Source organism: Hyla sarda, chromosome 2 (genome assembly GCF_029499605.1).
Source record: "Hyla sarda isolate aHylSar1 chromosome 2, aHylSar1.hap1, whole genome shotgun sequence".
Classification (NCBI taxonomy): Eukaryota; Metazoa; Chordata; class Amphibia; order Anura; family Hylidae; genus Hyla; species Hyla sarda.
The window spans coordinates 490,740,049-490,767,894 of NC_079190.1; the positions used below are offsets into that span (position 1 = coordinate 490,740,049).

Sequence of the window (27,846 nt, forward strand, 5' to 3'; positions counted from 1 at the left end):
ATATCCTCAACATATCCCCAACATATCCCCAACATATCCCCAACATATCCTCAACATATCCCCAACATATCCTCAACATATCCCCAACATATCCTCAACATATCCTCAACATATCCCCAACATATCCCCAACATATCCTCAACATATCCCCAACATATCCCCAACATATCCCCAACATATCCCCAACATATCCCCAACATATTCCCAATATATCCCCAACATATCCCCAACATATCCTCAACATATCCCCAACATATCCCCAACATATCCCCAACATATCCCCAACATATCCTCAACATATCCCCAACATATCCCCAACATATCCCCAACATATCCTCAACATATCCCCAACATATCCTCAACATATCCCCAACATATCCTCAACATATCCTCAACATATCCCCAACATATCCCCAACATATCCTCAACATATCCCCAACATATCCCCAACATATCCCCAACATATCCTCAACATATCCCCAACATATTCCCAACATATCCCCAACATATCCTCAACATATCCCCAACATATCCTCAACATATCCCCAACATATCCTCAACATATCCCCAACATATCCTCAACATATCCCCAACATATCCCCAACATATCTCCAACATATCCCCAACATATCCCCAACATATCCTCAACATATCCCCAACATATCCCCAACATTTCCCCAACATATCCCCAACATATCCTCAACATATCCCCAACATATCCCCAACATATCCCCAACATTTCCCCAACATATCCTCAACATATCCCCAACATATCCCCAACATATCCCCAACATATCCTCAACATATCCCCAACATATCCTCAACATATCCCCAACATATCCTCAACATATCCCCAACATATCCCCAACATATCCCCAACATATCCCCAACATATCCTCAACATATCCTCAACATATCCTCAACATATCCCCAACATATCCCCAACATTTCCCCAACATATCCTCAACATATCCTCAACATATCCCCAACATATCCCCAACATATCCTCAACATATCCCCAACATATCCCCAACATATCCCCAACATATCCCCAACATATCCTCAACATATCCCCAACATATCCTCAACATATCCCCAACATATCCTCAACATATCCCCAACATATCCTCAACATATCCCCAACATATCCCCAACATATCCCCAACATATCCCCAACATATCCTCAACATATCCCCACACCTCTTGTTTGAATAGTTATTGTGTAATATTATGTCTGATACTTGTCGCCCCGGGGACGCGGCGACAGCGATGGAAGGAGACATCCAGGGCAGCGGTGACGAGCGGTGACAGTCAGGAGCGGCGGGGACAGGCGAGTATAACCTCCAATACCAGTGGTCTTCAACCTGCGGACCTCCAGATGTTGCAAAACTACAACTCCCAGCATGCCCGGACAGCCAACGGCTGTCCGGGCATGCTGGGTGTTGTAGTTTTGCAACATCTGGAGGTCCGCAGGTTGCAGACCACTGTCCTATACTTTACATTGCACGGATCCCTCAACATGCGATGGTTTCAACAAAAGATGGTCCATTTGGAACGGATTCCCATGGTATGTTGAGGGACCACTGTACAGCTTCTATGCATATCTCTGTAGTCTGTTACCCTGTGTAGTCTGATACTGCAGTCGTACTCCTCACAGAATGAACAAGGATATAATGAGATCAGTTTTCTATATTGTGCAATTAAACATTATCACTGAAGCACCGAGATGAAAACATAACTTTTAATTATGACCAAATAAAACTAAACTATACCCCTCATGACATAAAATGCAATAATTTGCAAGATGTGCAACAATAATACAAAATGGGTTCAACAATTCGTGCAATTGCAAAAAAAAATTGATATATTTCAGTAGCAAGGTGTTGGGATTACTCTCAATATTATATCCACTAGATCCACCTAGCAACACCATTGGCAACACCAGACTCATTTATTTCCATCCCCAACGCGTTTCACCCGATTGGGATCCTCAGGAGTAGCACTGGGACAAAACAGGTCATTGATTTAGGAATCCGTAAATAACAAAGTCACTGCTGGAGCAAATAGCGGGACCAAACCCTTTAGATACATGCAGCAGTGAAATAAGGAGAGATTGCTCCCTATAGGAGCACTTACAGCACCCGGTGCCCGTGATGTAAAAAGTAGGCGGAGTTTATGTGGTAAGTGACGCCTCCTTGTTATCGTTTTTTGGTTCCAACTTTAAGAATATAAGTGTCACGTGCTGCGCTCCAGCCGCGAGCGCAGTGTCCCCGCCTGTCGGCGGGGCTGGGATTCGCATTGCGGGACGCGCCCGCATGCGAATCCCAGCCTGTCACTAACCCCACTCTGCTGCCTCTGGAACTCAGCTCCGCCGCGCTCATCCCAGTCTCCTAGGGCGCGCGCGCAGCGGAGCTCTGTCATTTAAAGGGCCAGTGCGCTCTTAATTAGTATGTGCACCTGAATACACATTATAAGTTCCTGCACCTCCCACACCCCCCTGCCGGATCTTCAGTGCCATTTGCCTGTGAGAAAGATTACCCAATTGCCTGTTTGCCATACCCGTGTACCCAGACATTCCCGCTACGTTTTTTGACTACGAACCTTTGCCGCCTGCCTTGACCTTCTGCTACGTTGACTACGCCTCTGTCTCATCCTCCTGTACCTCACCTTGCCCAGTTACCTGTGGGGTCGAGCCATATTGGGGGTAGCGGCCTGGGTGTCGCCTGCCGCAGCAAATCCATCCTGCTTTGCGGCGGGCTCTGGTGAAGACCAGCGGCACCTTAGACTCCGCTCCCCGATACGGTCCGAGTCATCAACCACACAGGTGGAGGATCCACATCCAGCTCCAGACCGCCCGCATCCAGGTGCGTGACAATAAGTGACCAGCAAACAGGGGGTGAGTTGGCCTCCATGTTACATCACGGGCACGGGGTGCTGTAAGTGCTCCTATAGGGAGCAATCTCTCCTTATTTCACTGCTGCATGTTGTTATCTCATGTATCTAAAGGGTTTGGTCCCGCTATTTGCTCCAGCTGTGTCTTTATTATTTACGGGTTCCTAAATCAATGATCTGTTTTGTCCCAGTGCTACTTCTGAGGATGAAACGAGTTGGTGAAACGCGTTGGGAAAGGAAATAAATGTGTCTTTTGAGAGTGTATACTTTATTTTCTGTGGAGCTGGGCTATATTGCCAATGGTGTTGCTAGGTGGATCTAGTGGATATAATATTGAGAGTAATCCCAACACCTTGCTACTGAAATATATCAATTTTTTTTGTAATTGCACGAATTGGTGAACCCATTTTGTATTATTGTTGCACATCTAGCAAATTATTGCATTTTTGTCATGAGGGGTATAGTTTAGTTTTAATTAATCATAATTAAAAGTTATGTTTTGATTTCGGTGCTTCAGTGATACTGCAGTCATACTCCCTTTCATCTTCCTGCGTCTTCTTGCCAACTGAATGGAGATATATCAAGATGGTCACATTTTTACAATTGTCATATACAAAATTCTATATACTTACTAAATCCACACCGGGAAGACAAATAGAGGACAAATCCATAAATAGCTCTTTCCGGCAGAGGAGACGGTGAGTTTTCTACCATTTTGTGATTTTAAAAACACTACAAAACCAAAGCATTAATCAAATAATTATTATTATGTAATAAAATATTGAAGCATAAAGAAAGGAAATAAGAGAGCGATACATATTTTTTTTCTTTTCAACCTACTCAATGAGGTCAATGAGAAGGTTGAAATGTTCCAGCTTGTATGGATTGATTGGGTGTATTAATCACTTCTTTTCCCATATTTGGATCGCTGAAGTGCCGTCTTTGCCGTCTGTTGACTTTGGATTAAATTGAGACTTTAGTCAGCTCTCCGGAGTAGACTGAGCACCCCCCTTGGGTCCATTGGACTAGAAGTCCTTCACAGTGACACTTTGCCTATCATTTTATTGATATTTTTATATATATATATATATATATATATATATATATATATATATATATATAAACGGGATGAGTATTTAACTCAGGGAGAGTTCACCACCCCTGTTGTCACGGAGCTTTCAAGGGCCACTAAGCACTCCGCAGGCATTCTGGGTAGGGGAATATGCAAATCAGCTCATTACATCACCTTTTCAGGCGATGTTCCCTGGTATCAGCTTAGCTCCAGTTACGGAATTTAAAAAGCTACTCAGGATTAATGCCAAGCCAGAACGCTCTCTCCAGAAGGAAAGAGCACCCATCTGCAGACAGCTGTTTTGGGGTACTTGCCCCTCGTCAGTACAGAGCAGGGTAATCTGGCTTAGCTGAGATGAGGGGCCTTAGACCAACTAAACGGAGCTCCGTCACACCAGGAGTGGTGAACTCTCCCTGAGTTAAATACTCATCCCGTTTAGTTGGTCTAAGACCCCTCATCTCAGCCAAGCCAGATTACCCTGCTCTGTACTGACGAGGTGCAAGTACCCCGAAACAGTTGTCTGCAATAAAGCTCTATCAATCACCCGAAACAGTTGTCTGCAGATGGGTGCTCTTTCCTTCTGGAGAGAGAGTTCTGGCTTGGCATTAATCCCGATTAGCTTTTTATATTCCGTAACTGGAGCTAAGCTGATACCAGGGACCATCGCCTGAAAAGGTGATGTAATGAGCTGATTTGCCTATATATATATATATATATATATATACACACACACATATATATGTGTAGTCAAATACACATGTTTTAGAGCCAGTACCAATGAAAGGCCAGCATATAAAATGATAAGAACATCATATTCATATATATATATATATATATATATATATATATATATATAAATTATAAGACCAAAGAGTTTCAGGTTCTTACTACATAGCCCAAAACACATGTTCGAATGTACTAGCCTTTCCGTTTATACTAACAAGCCTATACTATACATTTTAACCCTTTCTTGACTTTTAAATAGAACAAAGATTAACTATACATATTTTTTTTGTGTGTTTAATATCAGGAGAACTGATCAGGAATCACATTACAAGGAAGCAGCAGAATAATCCGATCCTGTGAAAATCAAGTGCAGGTTTAGAATATATTATTTATTAATATACTATATTACTATAATTTGTAACTCTCAGCTTATATGGGGGCGAATTACAGTTACTGGACTAATGGAAATTGGCTCAATTTAGCCCACCTGAATTTCTCCCGATTCCTCTTTGTGCTTAGTTTGTGTGCATGTTTTCCTATTGCATTGGTCTTCAAACTGTGGCCCTCCAGATGTTACAAAACTACAATTCCCAGCATGCCCGGACAGCCGTTGGCTGTCCGGGCATGCTGGGAGTTGTAGTTTTGCAACATCTGGAGGGCCACAGTTTGAAGACTGCTGTCCTATTGTGTAGCGGGAATAAGCTGTTACATTACTCCTCCGGCGGTGGCTTATCTATGGACAAGTTAAAGGGTACCTCTCATCAAAAAAACTTTTGATATATTATAGATTAATGTATGCAGAATAACTTTACAATTGCATGTTATTCAAAAATCTGCTTCTTTCTATTTAATTTTCCACTTTGAAGAAATGACCACTAGGGGTCTCCCTACCAGTCCTGGCAGCAAGCATTTCAGACTCATGCTGGAGTCCTAAACACTACGAGCTGCCAGTCTGCTTTGTTCACAAAGGAGAACACTCAGAGCTGCCAGCCTGCTTTGTTCACAGCCTGTTTGGCTGTGAACAAAGCAGGCTGGCAGCTCTGAGTGTTTAGGACTCCAGCATGAGTCAGAAATGCTTGCTGACAGGACTGATCGGGAAAAATACAATAGAAAGAAGCATATTTTTCATTAACATGCTATTGGAAAGTTATTCAACATTCATAAATCTAAAATATATCAAAAGTTTATTTGATGAGAGGTCCCCTTTAAAATCCAGCTGCCTGATCCCTCTCTTTACCGATATTTGCAATTGGTGGAGAGTCAGGCGGTTTCCATAATCTCCGGAATGGGCCCCGGCTGGAGACGACGTGCACTTCATTCAGACACAAAGAGACCTAAATGGAGAACATGACATCTTCAGGACGCACTCTCTCTTAGAGCCGGGGTCCTGTTACAGAGATCGCAGGGATCCCAGCGGTCAGACCCCCTGCGATCAGCTACTTAGAGATAAGACTGGACAACATCTTTAATCTAAGGGGTATGGTCAGTGGCGTAATTTACTGGGCTCCAATGCAAAAACTGCTACAGAACCCCCAGTTTTAATGCTTCATTTATGGCACTGTAGAAAAGAGAGACCCTGATGGGCCCCATAGGCTCCTGAGACCCTGGTGCATCCTCTGTACTCCCTATAATCACGTCCCTGTGTATTGTATAAGGATAGAAGGCAAAGCAACAGCCATAGCGCCCATCTAAATCCTCACTTGTAAACTAAATGGCCCCTTCCTATAAGTGTGAACCAAGGTCATAGCTACAACTAGGTCCAAAGGTAGCCTTTTATTGTTAAAGGGGTTCTCCACTGGAAAACATTTTTGTTTTAAATCAACTGGTACCAGAAAGTTAAACAGATTTGTAAATTAATTTAATTTAAAAATCCCAATCCTTCCAGTATTTATCAGCTGCTATATACTACAGAGGAAGTTCTTTTCTTTTTTAATTTCCTTTCTGTCTGACAACATGCTCTCTGCTGACACCTCTGTCCATTTTAGGAACTGTCCAGAGTAGGAGAAAATCCCCATAGCAAATGTGGTATCCCGGTACCGCATCCTATACGGTACCTATGTAGAAGTCCCCATAGCCAGAGTCCCTAGGACGTCGGGGTTCTTCGTATTTGGTCCACCCCTTGTCACCTCTTGGCACCAGTTGATTTAAAAGAAAATATTTTCCAGTGGAGTACCCCTTTAAAAGAACCTAAAAGGTGAGATTTAATTAGAAGATTCATAATCTGAGGCTCCAGAGTCCCAATGGAAAAATTGGTTTTATAAAGCTGGTGTTTCCTTAGCTGGCAGAAGGACCTTGGGCCTAGTCTGGCTCCATGTCCAGGTGCGAATGCTACATCATCACCCCTATAGCTACACATCAGTGTCGTACATATAGCAAATATTTAAATGGGCCCCCTACTATGGCATCTGATTTTAGCCCCTCAGGATAGAAGGGTCTTGTGGGTTTTTTCCCTTTACTTTCCATGGCCGCTGGTCAATAACTCCCTCCATTGATTTGTTGACCGTGCAATTCCCTGAAGAGAGAAGTCCTGCACAGTTTCTTACCAATAGAAAAGAATGGGACCAACCAGGACGGGGCCCCCTCTCGCCAAGGCCCCCATAGCAGCCGCATGATCTGCCATTGTGGTACGCAAGGGCTTTTTGATTAAAGGGGTACTCCGGCGCTAAGACATCTTATCCCCTATCCTGCTCTGCCCCGTGTGATGTCACGCTCCGCCCCCTCAATGCAAGCCTATGGGAGGGGGCATAACAGCTGTCACGCCCCCTCCATAGGCTTTCATTGAGGGTGGCGGGGCGTGAAGTCACACGGAGGCGGAGCCGTGACGTCACTATGCTCCGTCCCCGGGATCGCCAGTAATCAGACCCGGAGCGAGCACGCTCCGGGGGCTGATTCTAACGGGGTGCGGCGTGGAAGATCACAGGGGTCCCAAGCGGCGGGACCCCCGTGATCAGGCATCTTATCCCCTATCCTTTGGATTACCTCGTAGTACCCCTTTAACTAAGCTTACAGCTATTAGATTGGGTCTTTAGGAATGCATTCAGGCCGGTACTTGCACACATACAATAGATGCAAAAAAAAAAGGCCTTAGAAATCAGTTTTACTGTCTAAATCTGCTCTGCGGGGGGGCAGATTTAAATGGGCACTGTCAGAATCAAAAAACTTTTTTTATGTTGTACATCTTGGCAAAACCTTAACTTTTCTAATATACTTCAGAAGAAAATTATATCTCCTTTTTATAGAAATCATGGCCTATAAAAGAAAGACCACTAGGGGTCCCCATACCATTCAGAACAAAATCCTGTCTGGCAGCAGCATCATATTTGTCCTAGCTGAAGCACAGGCTGGGACAAAGTCCAAGAACTGAGGGCGGGACTAGCACTCCTCTATGTTCACTCCTGTCCTATCAGACTACAGCATAATATCACAGAGAGGAGGGGGTTACAGAGCAGCCTGCAGTGATTTGGTGAAGAGACCAAGCACAGCACAGCAGACTCAGGGAGGAAGTAAATGCATGGTGAGTGAGGTGCTTGCCTAAGATACACCCCTTTCTGAGCAGTTGATGTCAGAATGGGTGAGCAGTAGAACAGAGGGATTTATAAACCAAATACAGAAGCTAAACACATAAAAAAGACATGTAAAGCATCTGCATGACCTAGTGAGTAACATTAAGAAGCATTCTTTTTTATTTTTTTTGTCATATGACTGTTGCAAAACTACAACCCCCAGCATGCCCGGACAGCCAGCGGCTGTCCGGGCATGCTGGGAGTTGTAGATTTGCAACAGCCGGAGGCGCCCTGGTTGGGAAATACTGCTATTAAAGGGGTATATTATATATCAACTGGCTCCAGAAAGTTAAACAGATTTGTAAATTGCTTCTATTATAAAATCTTTATCCTTCCAATAATTATCAGCTGCTGAAGTTGAGTTGTTCTTTTCTGTCTGGCAACAGTGCTCTCTGCTGACATCTCTGCTTGTCTCGGGAACTGCACAGAGTAGAAGAGGTTTGCTATGGGGATTTGCTTCTACTCTGGACAGTTCCCGAGACAGATGTCATCAGAGAGCACTTAGACAGGAAAGAACAACTCAACTTCAGCAGCTCATAAGTACTGAAAGGATTAAGATTTTTTAATAGAAGTAATTTACAAATCTGTTTAACTTTCTGGAGCCAGTTGATATATATATATATATATATATATATATATATATAAAAAAGTTTTTTCCATGGATAACCCCTTTAATAAAACAAAAATACTGCTAAACATAATTTAAAAAAAAGTTACAAATTGCATATTTAATATATTTAAAAATAATAATAAAAAATACATTGTTCCTGTGCTCTCTCTACAGGGTAAATATTTTCCTCGCCCCACGAATATGGGACTCGTGTGCCGCGACGCAGAACAATCGCACTTAGTGTCAGGAAGAGGTTTTTATTCAAGCAGAACGGAAAGCACAAGCGACAAGGAGAGATCCATGTTGTAATTTTTTGCGTGTTTTAGAAATACAAAGCGAAGCGATCTGAGCAGGATGAAGGTGAAGAGTAACAGCCCAGGCGTTCATCTGGAGACAAAAGGATCCGGCAGGTCGCTGCTTGACTGAAAACCAAGTCAATTATAGGGAGGCAATAGGGGCGTGAAGAGAGATCCGCCTCCTCACTGCACTCTCATCAATCATCACATGCCAAAAAATAGGCCACGCTTTTGTCAGAAAAAAAATAAAACACAAATCTTAAACTTATATTAAATTTAGCAATTCTTCACCCAATTTAAGGGATAGCTCCGAGTGTTTTTTGTTTTTTTAATCAACTGGTGCCAGAAAGTTAAACAGATTTGTAAATTACTTCTATTAAAAAATATTTACCCTTCCAGTACTTTTTAGCAGCTGTATGCTACAAAAGAAATTCTTTTCTTTTTGAATTTCTTTTTTGTCTTGTCCACAGTGCTCTCTGCTGACAGCTGATGTCCGTATCAGAAACTGTCCAGATCAGGAGAAAATCCTCATAGCAAACCTTTGCTGCTCTGGACAGTTCCTGATACGGGCATCAGGTGTCAGCAGAGAGCACTGTGAACAAGACAAAAAAGAAATAATAAAAAAAAGAATTTCCTCTGTAGCATACAGCTGCTAACAAGTAATTATTATTTACACCTGCACCTCCCATTTATGCCTGCTGGATCTTTGTTTGCCATCTGTGCCTTAGAGAAAGCATTTTGTCCTTGCCTTGCCATGTTCCAGACCCCTTTGTTTCGTGACCTGACCTTGCTCCTGTGCCGCCTGCCTTTTGACCTCCTGCCACGTTCCTGACCTCGCTCCTGTGCCACCAGCCTGACCTCCTGCTATCCTGACTTGCCGTATCCCTCCTTTACGTCGTACCCCCTCAGCTGACTGTGTGGTCGAGTCGTGCCAGGGGTAGCGACCTGGGTGCTGCCTGCCGCAGCAAGACCATTCCGCTTTGAGGCAGGCTCTGGTCAAAACCACTCCCTGACACGGCTCACATCATTTACTTCACAAGTGCAGCGGATCCACTACTACCGTGTGTGTTACAGCCCACTGCAGTGAGTCTTACACCGATGAGCATGCGCACTGCTGATTCATGAAAGGAGCGATAACATACAGTCTGTTTAGTCAGTTCCGTTTACTCGGGGGACAATGGACCCTCCATTCTCATGTTCAGTGGGGGTCTCAGTGACTTGACCCCCGCCCCCACAATCAGATATTTGTCACCTTCCTGTAAATAATGGGGAATACCAGATATCTCTAAGTACCTTATTGGTTTGGGACATGTAATCAATGAAGTTCAATTGTTTATTGTATTGGTTAATATTTACATTTTTCACCATTCCTATAAGGTGATTTTGAAGAGGTACAGAGGTACACTTACAACCTTAAATGGATTTTCTAGCTAATAAAGGGTATCCCCTACCCAAAGAGTAGGTGATAAGTGTCTCATCGTGGCAGGTCCGACCGCTGTTTCCTCCCTTGATCTCCAGAACGGGGCCTGTCTCTTACCTCCGAGCGCTCCCCCCCTCCAAGTCGAATTGGTCTTGGCAGCTCTGCCAATCACCGACTGAAGTGATGTCCCACCTCGGTAAGAACTAGGGCATTGTTGTCAAGATTGGGGAGGGTCCCAGCTGTTGAATCCCCCTAGCCACAAGGTTTATTACCTGGAGAACCCCTTTAATGGCATATCCAATGTGTGCTTAATGGACTTGGTCCAATAATTGATTCCTAGACTTTAAAGGGTACCTCTCATCAAAAAAACTTTTGATATATTATAGATTAATGTATGCAGAATAACTTCACAATTGCATGTTATTAAAAAATATGCTTCTTTCTATTTAATTTTCCACTTTGAAGAAATGACCACTAGGGGTCTCCCTACCAGTCCTGGCAGCAAGCATTTCAGACTCATGCTGGAGTCCTAAACACTACGAGCTGCCAGTCTGCTTTGTTCACAAAGGAGAACGAACACTCAGAGCTGCCAGCCTGCTTTGTTCACAGCCTGTTTGGCTGTGAACAAAGCAGGCTGGCAGCTCTGAGTGTTCAGGACTCCAGCATGAGTCAGAAATGCTTGCTGACAGGACTGATCGGGAAAAATACAATAGAAAGAAGCATATTTTTCATTAACATGCTATTGGAAAGTTATTCAACATTCATTAATCTAAAATATATCAAAAGTTTATTTGATGAGAGGTGCCCTTTAATAGAGAAGGTGACGCACAAACCTGGGCACCTTTCTGTTGACTGTATGGACAGTTCTCAGGCCGAAAATTAGAAAATGTAAACTTAAAGGGGTCATCCAGGAAAAAAAACTCCAGAAAGTTAAACAGATTTGTAAATTACTTCTATTAAAAAATCTTAATCCTTTCAGTACTTATGAGCTGCTGAAGTTTAGTGCAATAGATTGCAACACATTCATTTATTGTTTTATTTTTTGCTGTATACAATAGCGTAATTGGCAAAAACTTAATGTAACGAAAACAGGGACAAAAAATGCAGCGTCAACTCTCTCTTATATATATTTTTTAATTTATCAGATTTCATGAGAAACAACATAGCAAGCAGTAAAAAGAATAAAATAGAAATCAAGCGGCTCTTTTAAGAAGTGTTTCATGTTTGGTTTGTCCTCCAGTCAAGTGTAACTAAATAAACAGATTCTTAGATTACCTATAGATCAGCGATGGCTGATAACAGGGAGTCTGAGCAGGGGGGGGGGGGGATGGGGTAGATGAGAAGTCAACAAAAGTTCACTGCTGTTAATCAGCAACTCAGACGAGGGTGTGCCGAGCCAAAAAATAGTCAATGTAAGGTCAGGGGTGACCCAACCGGGCACAGTCTGTATAGAGAGAAAGGCCTTAACTAGGGGTCTCCAAAGTGTGGGCCTCCAGATGTTGCAAAACTACAACTCCCATGCTGGGAGTTGTAGTTTTACAACATCTGGAGGGCCACACTTTAGAGACTGCTGGTATACAATAATAATTGTGCAAAATAATGAATTAAATATTAATACTAATAATTATATAATAATAATTAAATGTGTAGAAATAATTCATATTTTATAATTTGGACCTCCCTTAAATGGGCGCTGTCATGAATGTTTTTTTTTTTGGTATGTGGTAGTACTTATGTACTACAACATATATTAATATACTTCAATTATTTTTTTGGTGGTTAAAATATTGTATTTTGCTTTTGAAATCCGCCCACTAGGGGTCTCCCTCCTAGTGGCCGGCTACAGCCTGCTGTGTCGTCACAGCTGAATTCAGACCGATCCCGGCCAGGCATCGTTCCAAATTCAGTAAGCCTGCGCTCGCTCCCTGCCTGTCAATCAGACAGACGGGAGCGAGCGCTGTATCCCTGGCATCACACGCCGGCCCGGCCTCCCGGCATATACGCGTGGTAGCGCGCTCTGAATCACAGTGCTGCGCTGCTGCTGCCTCAGGACGCATGTGTCCTGCACTTGGGTATGTCTGATCTGAGGTCTTATAGGAGTTGTTTTTTTTTCTTTTTGGGAAGGGGGGGGGGGGGGGTTGCGCGGCAGCCGACACAAAAATAGATAATAGATTGTTTTCAACACAGTGTGCCTCCAGTTGTTTCACCACTACAACTCCCAGCATGCCCTGAAAGCCAATAGATGTCAGTGCAAGCTGGGAGTTGTAGTGGTGAAACAGCTGGAGGTACACTGTTTAGGAAAACAATCATGGCCTAGATAAAATAAGTTAGGGCGGAAGTCGGCCCCAGCAGGCATCAGTGATGTCGCGCCTGCTGGGGAAGTCTGCCTGGTAAGTGAGCACACTACCAGGTAGACAAAAAGCCATTTCTAAGATAGTAAAAAAAAAATGTAAAGGCAGGGAGGGGGTTAGGGATAAATGGGCAACTCCACCCCTAGACATCTTATCCCCTATCCAAAGGATAGGAGATAAGATGTCTTATGGCAGGGGTCCCACCTCTGGGAACCGCTGCAATCTCTCCTGCAGTCCCCCCCTGTCATCTACTGCACTGAGCAAACTTGGCTCCGTGCCTGATGACGGGCGATACAAGGGCCAGAGTATCGTGATGTCACGGCCCCGCCCCCTCAAAGCCCTGTATTATCATAAAAAAACACTAATCATATACATACTAGGTATTGCCATGTCTGTAATGATGTGTTCTATAAAGCTATAATGTAAACTATCCCGCACGGTGAACGCAGTTAAATACAACAACAAAAAAGCACAAAATTCACTAATTTTGGTACAAATAGCAGAATAAAAAAGATCGAAACATAGTATGTATCGCAAAAATTATGCCAATAAAAAGTACAGCTTGTCCCACAAAAAATAAGCCCTCACTTAATGGTGTCGGATGAAAAATAAAAAAGTTACAGCTGTCGGAAAATGATAACACCAAAAAGGGAAAAAAGAATTTTGCTCAGAAAAGGAAAAAGAACATAAAAAGCTATATAAGGCTACTTTCACACTGCCGCTGCTCCCTGTCAAGAACGACCGTCAAAGTCACTTTTTTTTTTTTTAAATGGGTATCGCCATAATCGTACTAACCCACTGAATAAATATAACATCACTTTCACTGCACAGTGAACACCATAAAAAAATATTTAAAGCGCTAGAAATTTTTCCAGTTTTTCACAATATTTTGTAGTTTTTCACAAAAAATTCTGCATGTGTCAACAAAAATGCACCACTTATATAAAGTATAATATGTCACGAAAAAACTCAGAATCGCTCCGCTCAAAAAAAGTGTTCTAAAGTTTATAGGGGTATTCCAAGAAAAAACTTATATATATATATATATATATATATATATCAGAACTAGAGATGAGCGAATTTACAGTAAATTCGATTCGTCACGAACTTCTCGGCTCGGCAGTTGATTACTTTTCCTGCATAAATTAGTTCAGCTTTCCGGTGCTCCCGTGGGCTGGAAAAGGTGGATACAGGCCTAGGAGACTCTTTCCTAGGACTGTATCCACCTTTTCCAGCCCACCGGAGCACCTGAAAGCTGAACTAATTTATGCAGGATAAGTCATCAACTGCCGAGCCGAGAAGTTCGTGACGAATCGAATTTACTGTAAATTCGCTCATCTCTAATCAGAACGTTCCAGATCTCCAGAACGTTAAACAGATTTGTAAATTACTTCTATTAAAAAATCTTAATCCTTCCAGTAGTTATCAGCTGCTGAAGTTGAGTTGTTCTTTTCTGTCTGACCACAGTGCTATCTGCTGACACCTGTCTGTCTGTCTCAGGAACTGCCCAGAGTAGGAGCAAATCCTCATAGCAAACCTCTAATGCTTCGGATAGTTCCTGAGACAGACAGAGGTGTCAGCAGAGAGCTCTGTGTTCAGACAGAAAATAACAACTTCAGCAGCTGATAACTACTGAAAGGATTAAGATTTTTGATTTACAAATCTGTTTAACTTTCTGAAGCCAGAAACAACGTTTTGTTTTTTTCCTGGAATACCCCTTTAAAGACACACATGTCAAATAAAAAATAAAAAAAAGCCTGGTCATTAGGGTAAAAATGGTTCTGTCCTTAAAGGGGACATTCCTTTGGATAGGGGATAAGATGTCTGAGACCCCACACGATCTCCCTGCAGCACCCGCATTCTATACGGGAGTTGTGTCTCCAGTTTCGGAAACCTCCGGGTTTCTCTGGGTTTCTGGGACTGGGGACGTGACGTCACGCCACGCCCCCTCCATTCATGTCTATGGGAGGGGGCGTGACGCCCCCTCCCATAGACATGAATGGAGGGGGCGTGGCATGACGTCACGTCCCCAGTCCTGGAGGTTTGCGAAACTTGAGACGCAGTCCCCGCATAGAATGCGGGTGCTGCAGGGAGATCGTGGGGTGTCTCAGCAGCGGGGCCCCCACGATCAGACATCTTATCCCCTATCCTTTGGATAGGGGATAAAAAAAATTTGCCCGGAATACCCCTTTAATTGTCGGGGCTACATCTGCCCAATCCATTTGTTTTTAGGGAGATAACATGGAGACATTTCTTGGCATAGTCCTGAAGGGGTTAATCTAGCATTATCCATAGGTCTGTGACGGTGGTGTATGGGGCGGAGGAGAGAAACCTGCACATGACATCAGTGACCAGTTCAGGTGTAGGTCACCACTGCCCTATCTAAACTCCAGGAGGTGGTGAGTTACTGATGTCCCCCTCGAAGAACAGAAACAAATACTTCATTTTCACATGGCCTCCAGTCCTGCTGTCAGCAGCTACAAGTGACATTCACTGACCGGACGATCACGTTACTACAGGTGAACATGGGGTTAAATGGAGTTCAACTCCCATAGGCAAGGTGTATACAATGGTCCCCCAACATACGATATTAATTGGTTCCAGGACCATTGTATGTTGAAACCAGAGCACATATGCCTATGGAAAACTGGTAATTGGTTCCGGGACGACCATTGAGTGTATGGGGAGTGTTTAAAGGGGTATTCCGCTTGGAAACATTTTATTTTAAATCAAGTGATGCCAGAAAGTTAAACAGATTTGTAAATTACTTCCAATTAAAAATCTTAAAGTCTCATGATCGAAAACTTCGGATGGGGGATAAGTTTTAGATTGTGGGGGGTCTGAGCACTGGATTCCCCCCCCCTCGCGCGCGGTCGACTGTTTGGAACCCTGGTGCGCTAGCACAGGACCATGTCACGCCCCCTGCCTCCCCAAAGCGGAGGCCGCCGCGTCCCCCCCCGCCCCCAAAGCGGAGGCCACCACGCCCCTCCATATAGCTCTATGGGAGAGCCAAAGATTGGCAAACGGCTCTCCCATGGAACTATATGGAGGGGGCGTGGTGGCCTCCGCTTTGGGCGGGGGTCGTGACGCGCTCCTGTGCTAGCGCACCGGTGCTCTAAACAGAAGATCGCGGGGGACCCCAGCGCTCGGACCCCCCCTTCAATCTAAAACCTATCTCCTATTCTTTGGATAGGTGATACGTTTATGATCATGAGACTTGTCCTTTAACCCTTCCAGTACTTATCAGCTGCTGTATACTCCAGAGGAAGTTCTTTTCTTTTTGAATTTCCTTTCTGTCTGATCACAGTGCTCTCTGCTGACACCTCTGTCCATTTTAGGAACTGTCCAGAGTAGGATAGGTTTTCTATGGGGATTTGCCCCTGCTCTGGACAGTTCCTAAAATGGACAGAGGTGTCAGCAGAGAGCACTGTGGTCAGACAGAAAGGCAATTCAAAAAGATTTTAAAAAAAACTTCCTGTGTAGCATACAGCAGCTGATAAGTACTGGAAGGGTTAAGATTTTTAAATAGAAGTAATTTACACATCTGTTTAACTTTCTGGCATCAGCTGATTAAAAAAAAAAATGTTTTCCAGCAAAGTACCCCTTTAACAAACCAGTGTGCCTCCAGCTGTTGCATAACTACAACTCACAGCATGCCTGTGAGTTGTACACCTGTCCGTCCTGTGTGGCGGATTCCCTTTCAGTGTTCCCCTGGGTCCACATCCCTCCTCAGGACTCTAAAGTGTTAATAATGTCTTATGTTATATGCTGGTTAATTTTTTGAGGTACTTGTGCCTTTAAATATTGTTTCTAAGGCCTCTGTTACCAAGGAAGGTGCAAGTGAACAGGTGACTTGTTGGTGACCAATGGGACATCTCCAAATTGCTCCCTTATATACCTGGGAGGGGCTAGCCTAGTCAGTCCAGTTGTTAGCTGAGGTACAGTCAAGTGAAGACCTGAGAGTTGTCTGGTGTTCCTGAAGGAGACCAAGGCCTAAACATTAACCCCTGCAGGTGAAAGTCAAAGCCTGGCGTTAAGAACAAATACAGGGGACCAGTCTAGTCAAGTCAGTCAAGTGTCAAATACTCAAGTCAGCGTGGGTTGCACAAGTCAGTCCAAGTCCACTACAAGTCCCAGAAAGCCAACAAGCTTCCTAAAGTTCATTGAGCATCTCCCTGGGCCTGAACTGTGCTGTAAAGACTTTAACATCTGTCTGCCTCAGTACAGTGCTGTTGTTCCGTAACCTTGCATCGGAGTAATTATTTACCCTACGCCTGGCCCAGGAACCAGAGGCCATACCTCGGAGGGTGTAGAGGATAACCACACCCTGGCGTCACGAACACTAAGGATTAATACCATCTGCACTAAGAGTTAACAACATCTGCCCTTCCAACACCCTCACCACACCTGTACAGCCATTGACTGTCTGAGCATGCTGGGAGTTGCAGTTTTGCAACTGCTGGAGGCACACTGGTTGGGAAACATTGATGTATGGGGTGTATTGTGTGTACGGGAAAGTTGGAGTTCACCTTATCTTAGTCTCGGGAGAGGAGGACTTAGGGCGGAACTCATAGAAGTCCTGTCAGTCCTCATCAAACTGTTCGAGCGGCACCGCCATGTCCATGCTGGGGGTCCCAGGCTGAGTGCACAGGAGGGGGCGCTCCTGATTCCCCCCCACTCGTTCCCAACCACAGTGTGCACTGGCTGAGCTCTGCCCACTCCCGCGTGTCGGTCACGTCCACAGCACAATCCTTCCTCCTGTCTGGATCATCCAACCGGTTCAGTCCGAGCTGGCCATACTGGCACTACACGACAGCTCTCCTCTCTATTACTGCCCCCCCAGAAGTATCGGGGCGGCCACACAAGCCAACCTGCAGCACCGGCAGGGAGGCAGCAAGTAGCGGCGGCAGCCCTGAGAGGACAGGGAGACGGTGAGCAACAGCGCCTCCTTCTCCTCACTGTATGCCGGGGAGGGAGAACACCCGATTATACTGTGGGCGGAGTTCAGTCAGGCAGAACAGGGCACATTAAATGGCTATCTGGCGGCTGCTGAAGCAGTCAGGACCCCGGTGATCAGACATCAGATAAGATAAGATGCCTAGGGGCAGAGTACCCCTTTAAGGCCTTTCCACACTGCTAAATTTCCTTCTGAGAAATTCTGCCACAGGATTTCACTTGCAGAAGAGTCCTATTGCTTTCAATAGGATTCTGCTGCACCGTACATGCAGCATTTCTGCAGCAGGAAACTACTTTTGGTGGAATACCATTACATCTTTTAGCCTAAGAAAAGAGCGGCTACATAAGAATCTGTTATTCTGGAAGACTCAGCATGTCTATGCATTACACACACAGGCCATACATTTCAATTCGTAACTGGGCTATGCTACATATCACCAGTGGTGGCGCTGTTTGACCAAAGGTCACAATCACCTGAACTTGTGGCCTCATCTAAGTTGATGTGAGAATTTGGAGAAATTTCTTCTCAAGCTCAGGGGGCTGACGGGGACAATGGGCGAGTCCTGGTCATACCTCATAGTGACACTACCTGAGGGGAACGGAGTCTTATCTCTCCATCACTGCTCATCTATCTCCAGTGATAACATCACTCACTAAGGCCTCCTAATGGCCTCCATAAACACTGCAGTCTTCTCACTTTTACTTTAGAAGAGGACGGAGAAGAGCACAATCAGAGCTCCACAGGATTTTATTTGTTGAAATGATCTTGTCATTGGGCCGGTGCAAAAAAACAGACCTGTCACTATGTAGCAAACTAAACTTTTAACACACTTTGTGTCATGACATCGGAGAGGCCCTCAGCAAGAACGGAGGGGGCCTCAGCGAGAATGAAGGGGCAGAAGTGCTCGGCTGAGTGCTGTGCCCCTTCTTTCCTGCTGGGCTGAGCGCTGTGCCCCTTTTTTCCTGCTGAGCAGAGCGCTGTGCCCCTTTTTTCCTGCAGAGCAGAGCGCTGTGCCCCTTCTTTCCTGCTTTGCAGAGTGCTGTGCCCCTTCTTTCCTCCTGGGTTGAGCGCTGTGCCTCTTCTTTCCTGCTGAGCAGAGCGCTGTGCCCCTTCTTTCCTGCTTTGCAGAGTGTTGTGCCCCTTCTGTCCTCCTGGGTTGAGCGCTGTGCCTCTTCTTTCCTGCTCGGCTGAGTGCTGTGCCCCTTCTTTCCTGCTGGGCTGAGCCCTGTGCCCCTTCTTTCCTGCTGGGCTGAGCGCTGTGCCCTATCTTTCCTGCTCGGCTGAGCGCTGTGCCCCTTCTTTCCTGCTGGGATGAGCCCTGTGCCCCTTCTTTCCTGCTGGGCTGAGCGCTGTGCCCCTTCTTTCCTGCTCGGCTGAGTGCTGTGCCCCTTCTTTCCTCAGAAAACCAGGTGTGCGGTGCAAGGATTCAATTAAATCTATTTTACTGAATCCATATACCGCACTTTTGGCTTTCCAAGGAGAGGCGGGGAGAAACAAAACTGCACACCACTTGGCGGAGAACTTCTGTCCCTTCGTTTTAGAAATCGCTCGGGTCTCAGCACCCAGACCCCCACCGATCAAAACTTCTGCTATGTCCCTATGACATGTCAGAAGTTTGTGTACAGTTTAGGTACAGTTTAAATGGGAACGGTCAGATTCAAAAAGGTTTTATATGTTGAACATATACAAAGCATTAACCTTTCTAAACTTGATAAAAATTCAGAAGCCTCCTCTAACAGAGAGAAAAGTGGCCACAAAGATCGTCTCTTGCTCCAAAGGACCCTACATGGCTGTGAAATACACGGACAGCTTATTGAGTTCAATGGGCACTGTGTAATACTTTATTTCTCCTGTGGGGGCACTGCAGCGATATTTAAAACTTGCGGTTTGGTTCCTCCACAGATTTCAGCTGATCACTGGGGTCCTATCAGGGATTGGCCAAAGCAGTGAACATATTCAGTGAGTAATCCTAGCCAAATGTACAGTCGTGGCCGAAAATGTTGGCACCCCTGAAATTTTTATAGAAAATTAAGTATTTCTCACAGAAAAGGATTACAGTAACACATGTTTTGCTATACACATATTTATTCCCTTTGTGTGTATTGGAACTGAACCAAAAAAAAGGGAGGAAAAAAAGCAAATTGGACATAATGTCAACAAACTCCAAAAATGGGCTGGACAAAATTATTGGCACCCTTTCAAAATTGTTGAAAAATAAGATAAGTTTCAAGCATGTGATACTCCTTTAAACTCACCTGGGGCAAGTAACAGTTGTGGGCAATATAAAAATCACATCTGAAAGCAGATAAAAAGGAGAGAAGTTCACTTAGTCTTTGCATTGTGTGTCACACTAAGCATTGACAACCATTGACATCCAGAGAGAGGAGGAGAGAACTGTCTGAGGACTTGAGAACCAAAATTATGGAAAATTATCAACAATCTCAAGGTTACAAGTCCATCTCCAGAGATCTAGATTTTCCTTTGTCCACAGTGCGCAACATTATCAAGAAGTTTGCAACCCATGGCACTGTAGCTAATCTCCCTGGGCGTGGACGGAAGAGAAAAATTGATGAAATGTGTCAACGCAGGAAAGTCTAGATGGTGGATAAGCAGCCCCAAACAAGTTCCAAAGATATTCAAGCTGTCCTACAGGCTCAGGGAGCATCAGTGTCAGCGTGAACTATCCGTCGACATTTAAATGAAATGAAACTCTATGTCAGGAGACCCAGGAGGACCCCACTGCTGACAGAGACATAAAAAAGCAAGACTACATTTTGCCAAAATGAACTTGAGTAAGCCAAAATCCTTCTGGGAAAACATCTTGTGGACAGATGAGACCAAGATAGAGCTTTTTGGTAAAGCACATTATTCTACTGTTTACCGAAAATGGAATGAGGCCTACAAAGAGAAGAACACAGCACCTACAGTGAAATATGGTGGAGGTCAGTGATGTTTTGGGGTTGTTTTGCTGCCTCTGGCACTGGATGCCTTGAATGTGTACAAGACATCATGAAATCTGAGGATTACCAACAGATTTTGGGTCGCACCGTACATCCCAGTGTCAGAAAGCTGGGTTTGCGTCCGAGATCTTGGGTCTTCCAGCAGGACAATGACCCCAAACATACGTCAAAAAGCCCCAGAAATGGATGGTAACAAAGAGCTGGAGAGTTCTGAAGTGGCAGCAATGAGTCCAGATCTAAATCCCATTGATCACCTGTGGAGAGATCTTAAAATTGCTGTTGGGAAAAAGCGCCTTCCAATAAGAGAGACCTGGAGCAGTTTGCAAAGGAAGAGTCCAACATTCCGGCTGAGAGGTGTAAGAAGCTTATTGATGGTTATAGGAAGTGACTGATTTCAGTTATTTTTTTCCAAAGTGTGTGCAACCAAATATTAAGTTAAGGGTGCCAATAATTTTGTCCAGACCATTTTTGGAGTTTGGTGACATTATGTCCAATTTGCTCTTTTTCCTCTGTTTTTTGGTTTAGTTCCATTACACCAAAAGGGAATAAACATGTGTATAGCAAAACATGTGTTACTGCAATCCTTTTCTGTGAGAAATACTTTCTCAAAAAATTTCAGGGGTGCCAACATTTACGGCCATGACTGTAGATATGACTGGCAAAGCCAGCACAACCAGAAAACCAAGGTTCAGTGATCTGCTACAATGACACATAACCACAGCCTTTCATTATGACAATGTGATGGTTGGTTTTTAGTAGGACACATTTATGATCAGTAACCATCTATTGTTTAGTTAGAGCAGTGTTTCCCAACCAGGGTGCCTCCAGATGTTGCAAAACTACAACTCCCAGCATGCCTGGACAGCCTTCGGCTGTCCAGGCATGCTGGGAGTTGTAGTTTTGCAACACCTGGAGGCACCCTGGTTGGGAAACACTTAGTTGCTGGGTTCACACTACGTTTTTGCCATACTGTTTTCAATCCGTTTTTCTAAAGAAAACCGTATGGCAAAAAAACGGATGGAACAGTATGGAAAAAAGTAAACTGCATGCGTTTTTAAACAGTATACTGTTTTTAAAAGTGCATACAGTTCTGTCAGTTTTTATAGAAAAAAAAACCATACGCTTTTGAAAATTTTGTCCATTTTTAATGGGAGGGGTCTTGGGTGGGGACTTTAGGATTCAAATGCGCATATGCAAAGTAAAAACTTATAAGTTTTTCCCGTATGGAACCGTATACATGTGGGTTTCCCATTGACGTCCATGTTAAAAAAAAATGTATGCGGTTGCAGCACGGGTTTTAAACCAGAGTCAAAACCGTGGTTGACCACAATTTTGATCCCTGGGGTCCCCAGCAGCGGGACCGCGGCGATCTAACATCTTATCCCCTATCCTTTGGATAGGGGATAAGATGCCAGGGGCGGAGTACCCCTTTAACGGGTCAGATGCAAACGCCCGTGTGAACCAATCCTTAGCAGTGTGTTTCCCACTGCAAGTTCGAACGGGGACAGGCTTTCTTAGGTAAATGTGCACACTGTGGAATTTACATTTCTCTCCAGGCAGAGATTTCGAGAGCCACCGGCACTAATCAGTCAGTGCTAGGACATTGCCGGACCCCATTATCAGAATTTCATCTGAAGTTTTGGCAGCATTGGGACTCTGCTGCACCGGAATTTCCAAGTGGAATTTAAAAGCGTGTCAATTGACCCTTAGGCTGGGTTCACACTACAGAATTTCTGGGCAGAATTTCTGCCAGAGATTTAGACGGCGGCACTAGGACCGCACAAACTTCATTGCCGTCCCCATAGACAGCAATGCATTTCTGGGTGGATCTTTTGGGAGATCTGCTCAGAAATGCATTGACATATATGGGGACAGCAATGCAGTCCGCGCGGTCCTAGTGCTGCCGGTTTGGTCTCCGGCAGAAATTCTGCCCAGAAATTCCACAGTGTGAACCCAGCCTTAGGGTCTATTCACATGGGCGGAATTTTCGCTCATCCGCCCCAATTCCACTTCAGTTTGTGTGGATTTTGTGCTTAATTGGTGCGGAATCTAAGCAGAAATTCTGCAGAAGTGTGAATGGGAGTGTGGACTCCCATAGAGGTGTACTGGACTTTCATTTGAGGAGGAATTCCTCAAGCGTGTGAATAGACCCTAAGGCTAGGTTCACACTGTGGAATTTCTGGGCAGAATTTCTGACGGAGATCAAGCCGACGGCATTAGGACCGAGCGGACTACATTCCTGTCCCCATAGATGGCAATGCATTTCTGAGCAGATCTCCCAAAAGATCCACACAGAAATGCATTGCCGTCTATGGGGGCAGCAATGCAGTCTGCTCGGTCCTAGTGCCGCCGGCTCGATCTCTGGCAGAAATTCTGCCCAGAAATTCCACAGTGTGAACCTAGCCTTAGGGTTTATTCACGAGGCAGAATTTCCGCCTCAAATTAAAGCCCATAGACTTCTATGGATTCCGCACTCCCATTCACACTTCTGAATTTCTTCTTGCGGACACACAAGCGGAAATTCTGGAGTGTGAATGGGAGTGCAGAATCCATAGAAGTCTATGGGCTTTAATTTGAGGCGGAATTCCGCAAGCAGAAATTCTACCGTGTGATTGGACCCTTACACTGGACAATTACTATAACAAATAACTTATTTCTTCAAGATCGCTAAGGCTAGATTCACATTACGAAATCTCCAGACAGAAATTCTCGGAGAGATCCCAAGGGCGACTGCATGGATGTCGCTGTCCCCTTAGACGGCAATGTATTCCGTAGTATTCAAAAAGATTGTTAGTTCTCTTAGTGAGGACCCAGCCTTACAGATCACCAGAATTCTAGCGCAATTTTTGCACACAATGGGGGAGATTTATCAAAAACTGTGCTGAGGAAAAGTTGCCTAGTTGCCCATAGCAACCAATCGAATCGCTTCTTTCATTTTTCAGAGGTCTCTTTAACCCCTTAAGGACGCAGGGTTTTTCCGTTTTTGCACTTTTGTTTTTTCCTTCTCTTTTAAAAATCATAACCCTTTCAATTTTGCACCTAAAAATCCATATTATGGCTTATTTTTTGCGCCACCAATTCTAATTTGCAGTGACATTAGTCATTTTACCCAAAAATCTACGGCGAAATGGAAAAAAAAATAATTGTGCGACGAAATTGAAGAAAAAACACCATTTAGTAAATTTGGGGGCTTCCGCTTCTACGCAGTACATTTTTCAGTAAAAATTACACCTTATCATTATTCTGTAGGTCCATACGATTAAAATGATCCCCTACTTATATAGGTTTGATTTTGTCGGACTTCTGGAAAAAATCATAACTACATGCAGGAAAATGTATACGTTTAAAATTGTCATATTCTGACCCCTATAACTTTTTTATTTTACCACGTATGGGGCGGTATGAGGGCTCATTTTTTGCGCCGTGATCTGAAGTGTTTAGCGGTACCATTTTTGTATTGATCGGGCTTTTTGATCTCTTTTTATTCATTTTTTCATTATATAAAAAGTGACCAAAAATATGAATTTTTTTGCGCGTTTGCCATTGACCGTGCGGTTTAATTAATGATATATATTTTTATAGTTCAGACATTTACGCACGCGGCGATACCATATATGTTTACATTTATTTTTATTTACATGTTTGTTTGTTTTTTAATGGGAAAAGGGGGGTGATTTGGACTTTTATCAGGGAAGGGGTTAAATGACCTTCATTAAAGGAGTACTCCGCCCCTAGACATCTTATCCCCTATCGAAAGGATAGGGGATAAGATGTCAGATCTCGGGGGTCCTGCCGCTGCGGACCCCCGGGATCTCGGCTGCAGCACCCACCTGTTGCGGCTTCCGGCAGCGCTAGAGGCTCTCATGCTAATGGCTTCCGACCACGATGACGTGAGATCGTGACGTCACGACTCCGCCCCCGTGTGACGTCACGCCCCACCCCTCAATGCAAGTCTATGGGAGGGGGCGTGACAGCTGTCTAGGGTGCCCAAACTTTTGCAGACTCCATTTTTTTGTTTTCTGTTATTTTGAAAGTGTAAATGATGGAAATAAAATGTAACTTTTGTTGACATTATAAGAATGTCTAATCTGTAATTTGATGCCTTTTGGAGATTTTTCCATCTTTCCTTGGCTTCTTTATGCACATTAATACAAATTTTTACCTGGGGTGACCAAACTTTTGATCCCCACTGTATTGGAATCACCCCCACCCCCCTCCCCCGGACCCCGTGTTCATTATTGGATTCACCCCCCTCCCCCATGCTCATTATTGGAAGGGGTGGAGTACCCCTTTAACTTTTTTTTCTACACTTTTAGCTTTGCATTGATCAGTGTTATCGGCGGTCGATTGCTCAAGCCTGCATCTCAGGCTTGGAGCAATCAATCGCCGAAGGGACACGCCGGAGGCAGGTAAGAGGACCTCCGCTCGTGTCCTAGCTGATCGGGACACCGCATTTTCACTGCGGTGGTTCCGATCAGCCCCACTGAGCAGCCAGGAAGCATTTACTTTCATTTTAGCTCTGCACAGGTTTTGATAAATATCCCCCATTGTCACGTCTTAAGCCACACTGCTTTGTCGTACACTACGGAAAAAATTGTCTAATGGTGAAAACACATAGGTGGTTGGACTACATGCGGCAGCCAATCAGCACCAGAGTTTACTGTATATCTAGACGCTCCAGTTTTGGTTGGTTTTTTATCCAATTATTTGTCGGGTGGAAAATTGTGGTTGACCGCAGAGATGTGGAAATCCTATCGCCTAATGTCCGGGACATGTAGTTCCGGGCACCAGACAGGTGAATTTTTCATGTATTTAGCCCTGCTTCCGGCGAGCAGAGCTGGACAGACAACTCCCTTTGATTTTAATATGGTGGGCGACAATTAAAGGGGTAGTCCAGTGGTGAACCCAATGGTGAACAACTTATCCCCTATCCTAAGGACAACTTATCCCCTATCCTAAGGGGATATCCATGTAAGATGTCTAAGCGCCGGAGTACCCCTTTAAGTTTCTCAATCTTTCTAGACTATTTTAAAGCTACTTCACATCTGCAGATCGAAACATACAGTCATACAAGATGATTTACATAGACAGTAATGTAAAAAAAAATTAAATAAAAAAGATAGGATTTAAATCAAAGCTATTGCTGCCCACAGAGGTGTGGAAATGTAAAAAAATTTAATATACGATCCACCCCACTAGACCACCAGGGAGCATTTCAATGCCCCTTTAGATGTCAGCTTTGACAGCGGCGATCTAAAGGGTGAAGGACAACATGCCCCCTCAATACAACTCTATGGCAGAGCCGAAGCGCTGCCTTCGGCAATCTCCGGCTCTGCCATAGAGATGTATTGAGGGGGCGTGTCGGCCGCCGCTTCGTGCGGAGGTCGACACCAGCTATCTGGCTGGAGAGCCCGGGCCCTGTACAGAGAGATCGCAGGGGGCCCCAGCGGTCGGACCCCCTGCGATCTCAAACTTATCCCCTATCCTTAGGATAGGGGATACGTTTTTCACCACTGGACAACCCCTTTAACCCTTTAGATCGCCGCTGTCAAAGCTGACATCTAAAGGGGCATTGAAATGCTCCCTGGTGGTCTAGTGGGGTGGATCGTATATTAAATTTTTTTACATTTCCACACCTCTGTGGGCAGCAATAGCTTTGATTTAAATCCTATCTTTTTTATTTAATTTTTTTTTACATTACTGTCTATGTAAATCATCTTGTATGACTGTATGTTTCGATCTGCAGATGTGAAGTAGCTTTAAAATAGTCTAGAAAGATTGAGAAACTTAAAGGGGTACTCCGGCGCTTAGACATCTTACATGGATATCCATCCAAAGGATAGGGGATAAGATGCCTGATCGCAGGGGGTCCCGCCGCTGGGACCCCCGTGATCTTGCACGCAGCACCCCAGTTAAAATCATTTCCCGGAGCATGTTTGCTCCGTGTCCGATTACCGGCGACCACAGTGCCGGTGGTGTGTGACGTCACGCCTCCGCCCCTCAATGCAAGCCTATGGGAGGGGGCGTGACAGCTGTCACGCCCCCTCCCATAGGCTTGCATTGAGGGGCGGAGCGTAACATCACACTGGGGCGGAGGCGTAACGTCACACGCCGTCGGCCCTGTGGTCGCCGCCATCTGTTTTAACCATGCGTTCGACGGATGCAAAAAAATCATGGTGTGAACCCAGCCTTAGTCTGAGTTCACACCACGTTTTTGCAATACAGTTCCCGTATCAGGTTTTTGATAAAACGTGGATTCCTCAAAACCGGACTAAACTGTATCAAAACGTGCATACAAATTTGAATCTGTATACGGTTTGAAAAATGATGTCCGGCTGCATCCATTTTTTTAAGAAAAAATAAACGTATACGTTTTTAATTTTTCACTCCATTATGAATAAAGTTTCACTTGTTTGATTGAAATTCCAAGAAAAAAAACTGTGCAAAGTCAAAAACCGTATGCACATACAGTTCTGTACTGTTCCCATTCACTCCCATGTTAAAAAAAATAAATGTATACGGTTTCAATGCGGTTTTTCACTCAGACCAAAAACCGTGGTAGGCAAGATTTTGGGTGCGGGGGAAAAAAAAATGACAAAACCGTACAAGACGCAAAACGGACACAACCGGATGCATCTTTTGATATATGGTTTTCAATGGAGAGTCAATGCATACGGTTTCAATACGGTTCGAATTGAAAACTTATACGGGAACTGTATTGCAAAAACGTGGTGTGAACGCAGCCTTACTTTTACGCTCCCAAAATCTATTTTTTTAAGAAGAGGGACCTGCAGCCTATCCTGACAATACGACCCCCCCCCCTGCCAATAAGATAATGTATAGATCGCAGAATTTATAAGGAAACGTAGATCTCAAGCTTTGTGAAGTGATTACAGCGTTGCTGATCTGATACTCACGGTTTGCAGCAGCCATCCATGAGCACTTCCTGTAAGGGATACAATTCACCCTATAGCCTGTAGGTGGCGCTCGCATGGAACG

The 27,846-nt window shown here is 44.4% G+C and overlaps 1 protein-coding gene across 2 annotated transcripts in view; it reads right to left on the bottom strand.

Moving 5' to 3' along the window:
- Window positions 1-27,816, bottom strand: part of PIGP (phosphatidylinositol glycan anchor biosynthesis class P) — a 34,090-nt gene extending 6,274 nt beyond the window's left edge. The window contains exons 1-2 of one of the 2 annotated variants that reach the window (XM_056559620.1): window positions 27,765-27,816; window positions 3,525-3,624 (exon numbers count right to left, since the gene is read on the bottom strand). In XM_056559620.1, coding sequence (XP_056415595.1) covers window positions 3,525-3,606 — 82 coding nt within the window. In that variant the 5' untranslated portion in view covers window positions 3,607-3,624; window positions 27,765-27,816. Of the gene's footprint in view, window positions 1-3,524; window positions 3,625-17,459; window positions 17,482-27,764 lie in introns of those variants that run through there. The other variant, XM_056559621.1, reaches the window with a different exon arrangement.
- Window positions 27,817-27,846: the final 30 nt, after the last annotated feature.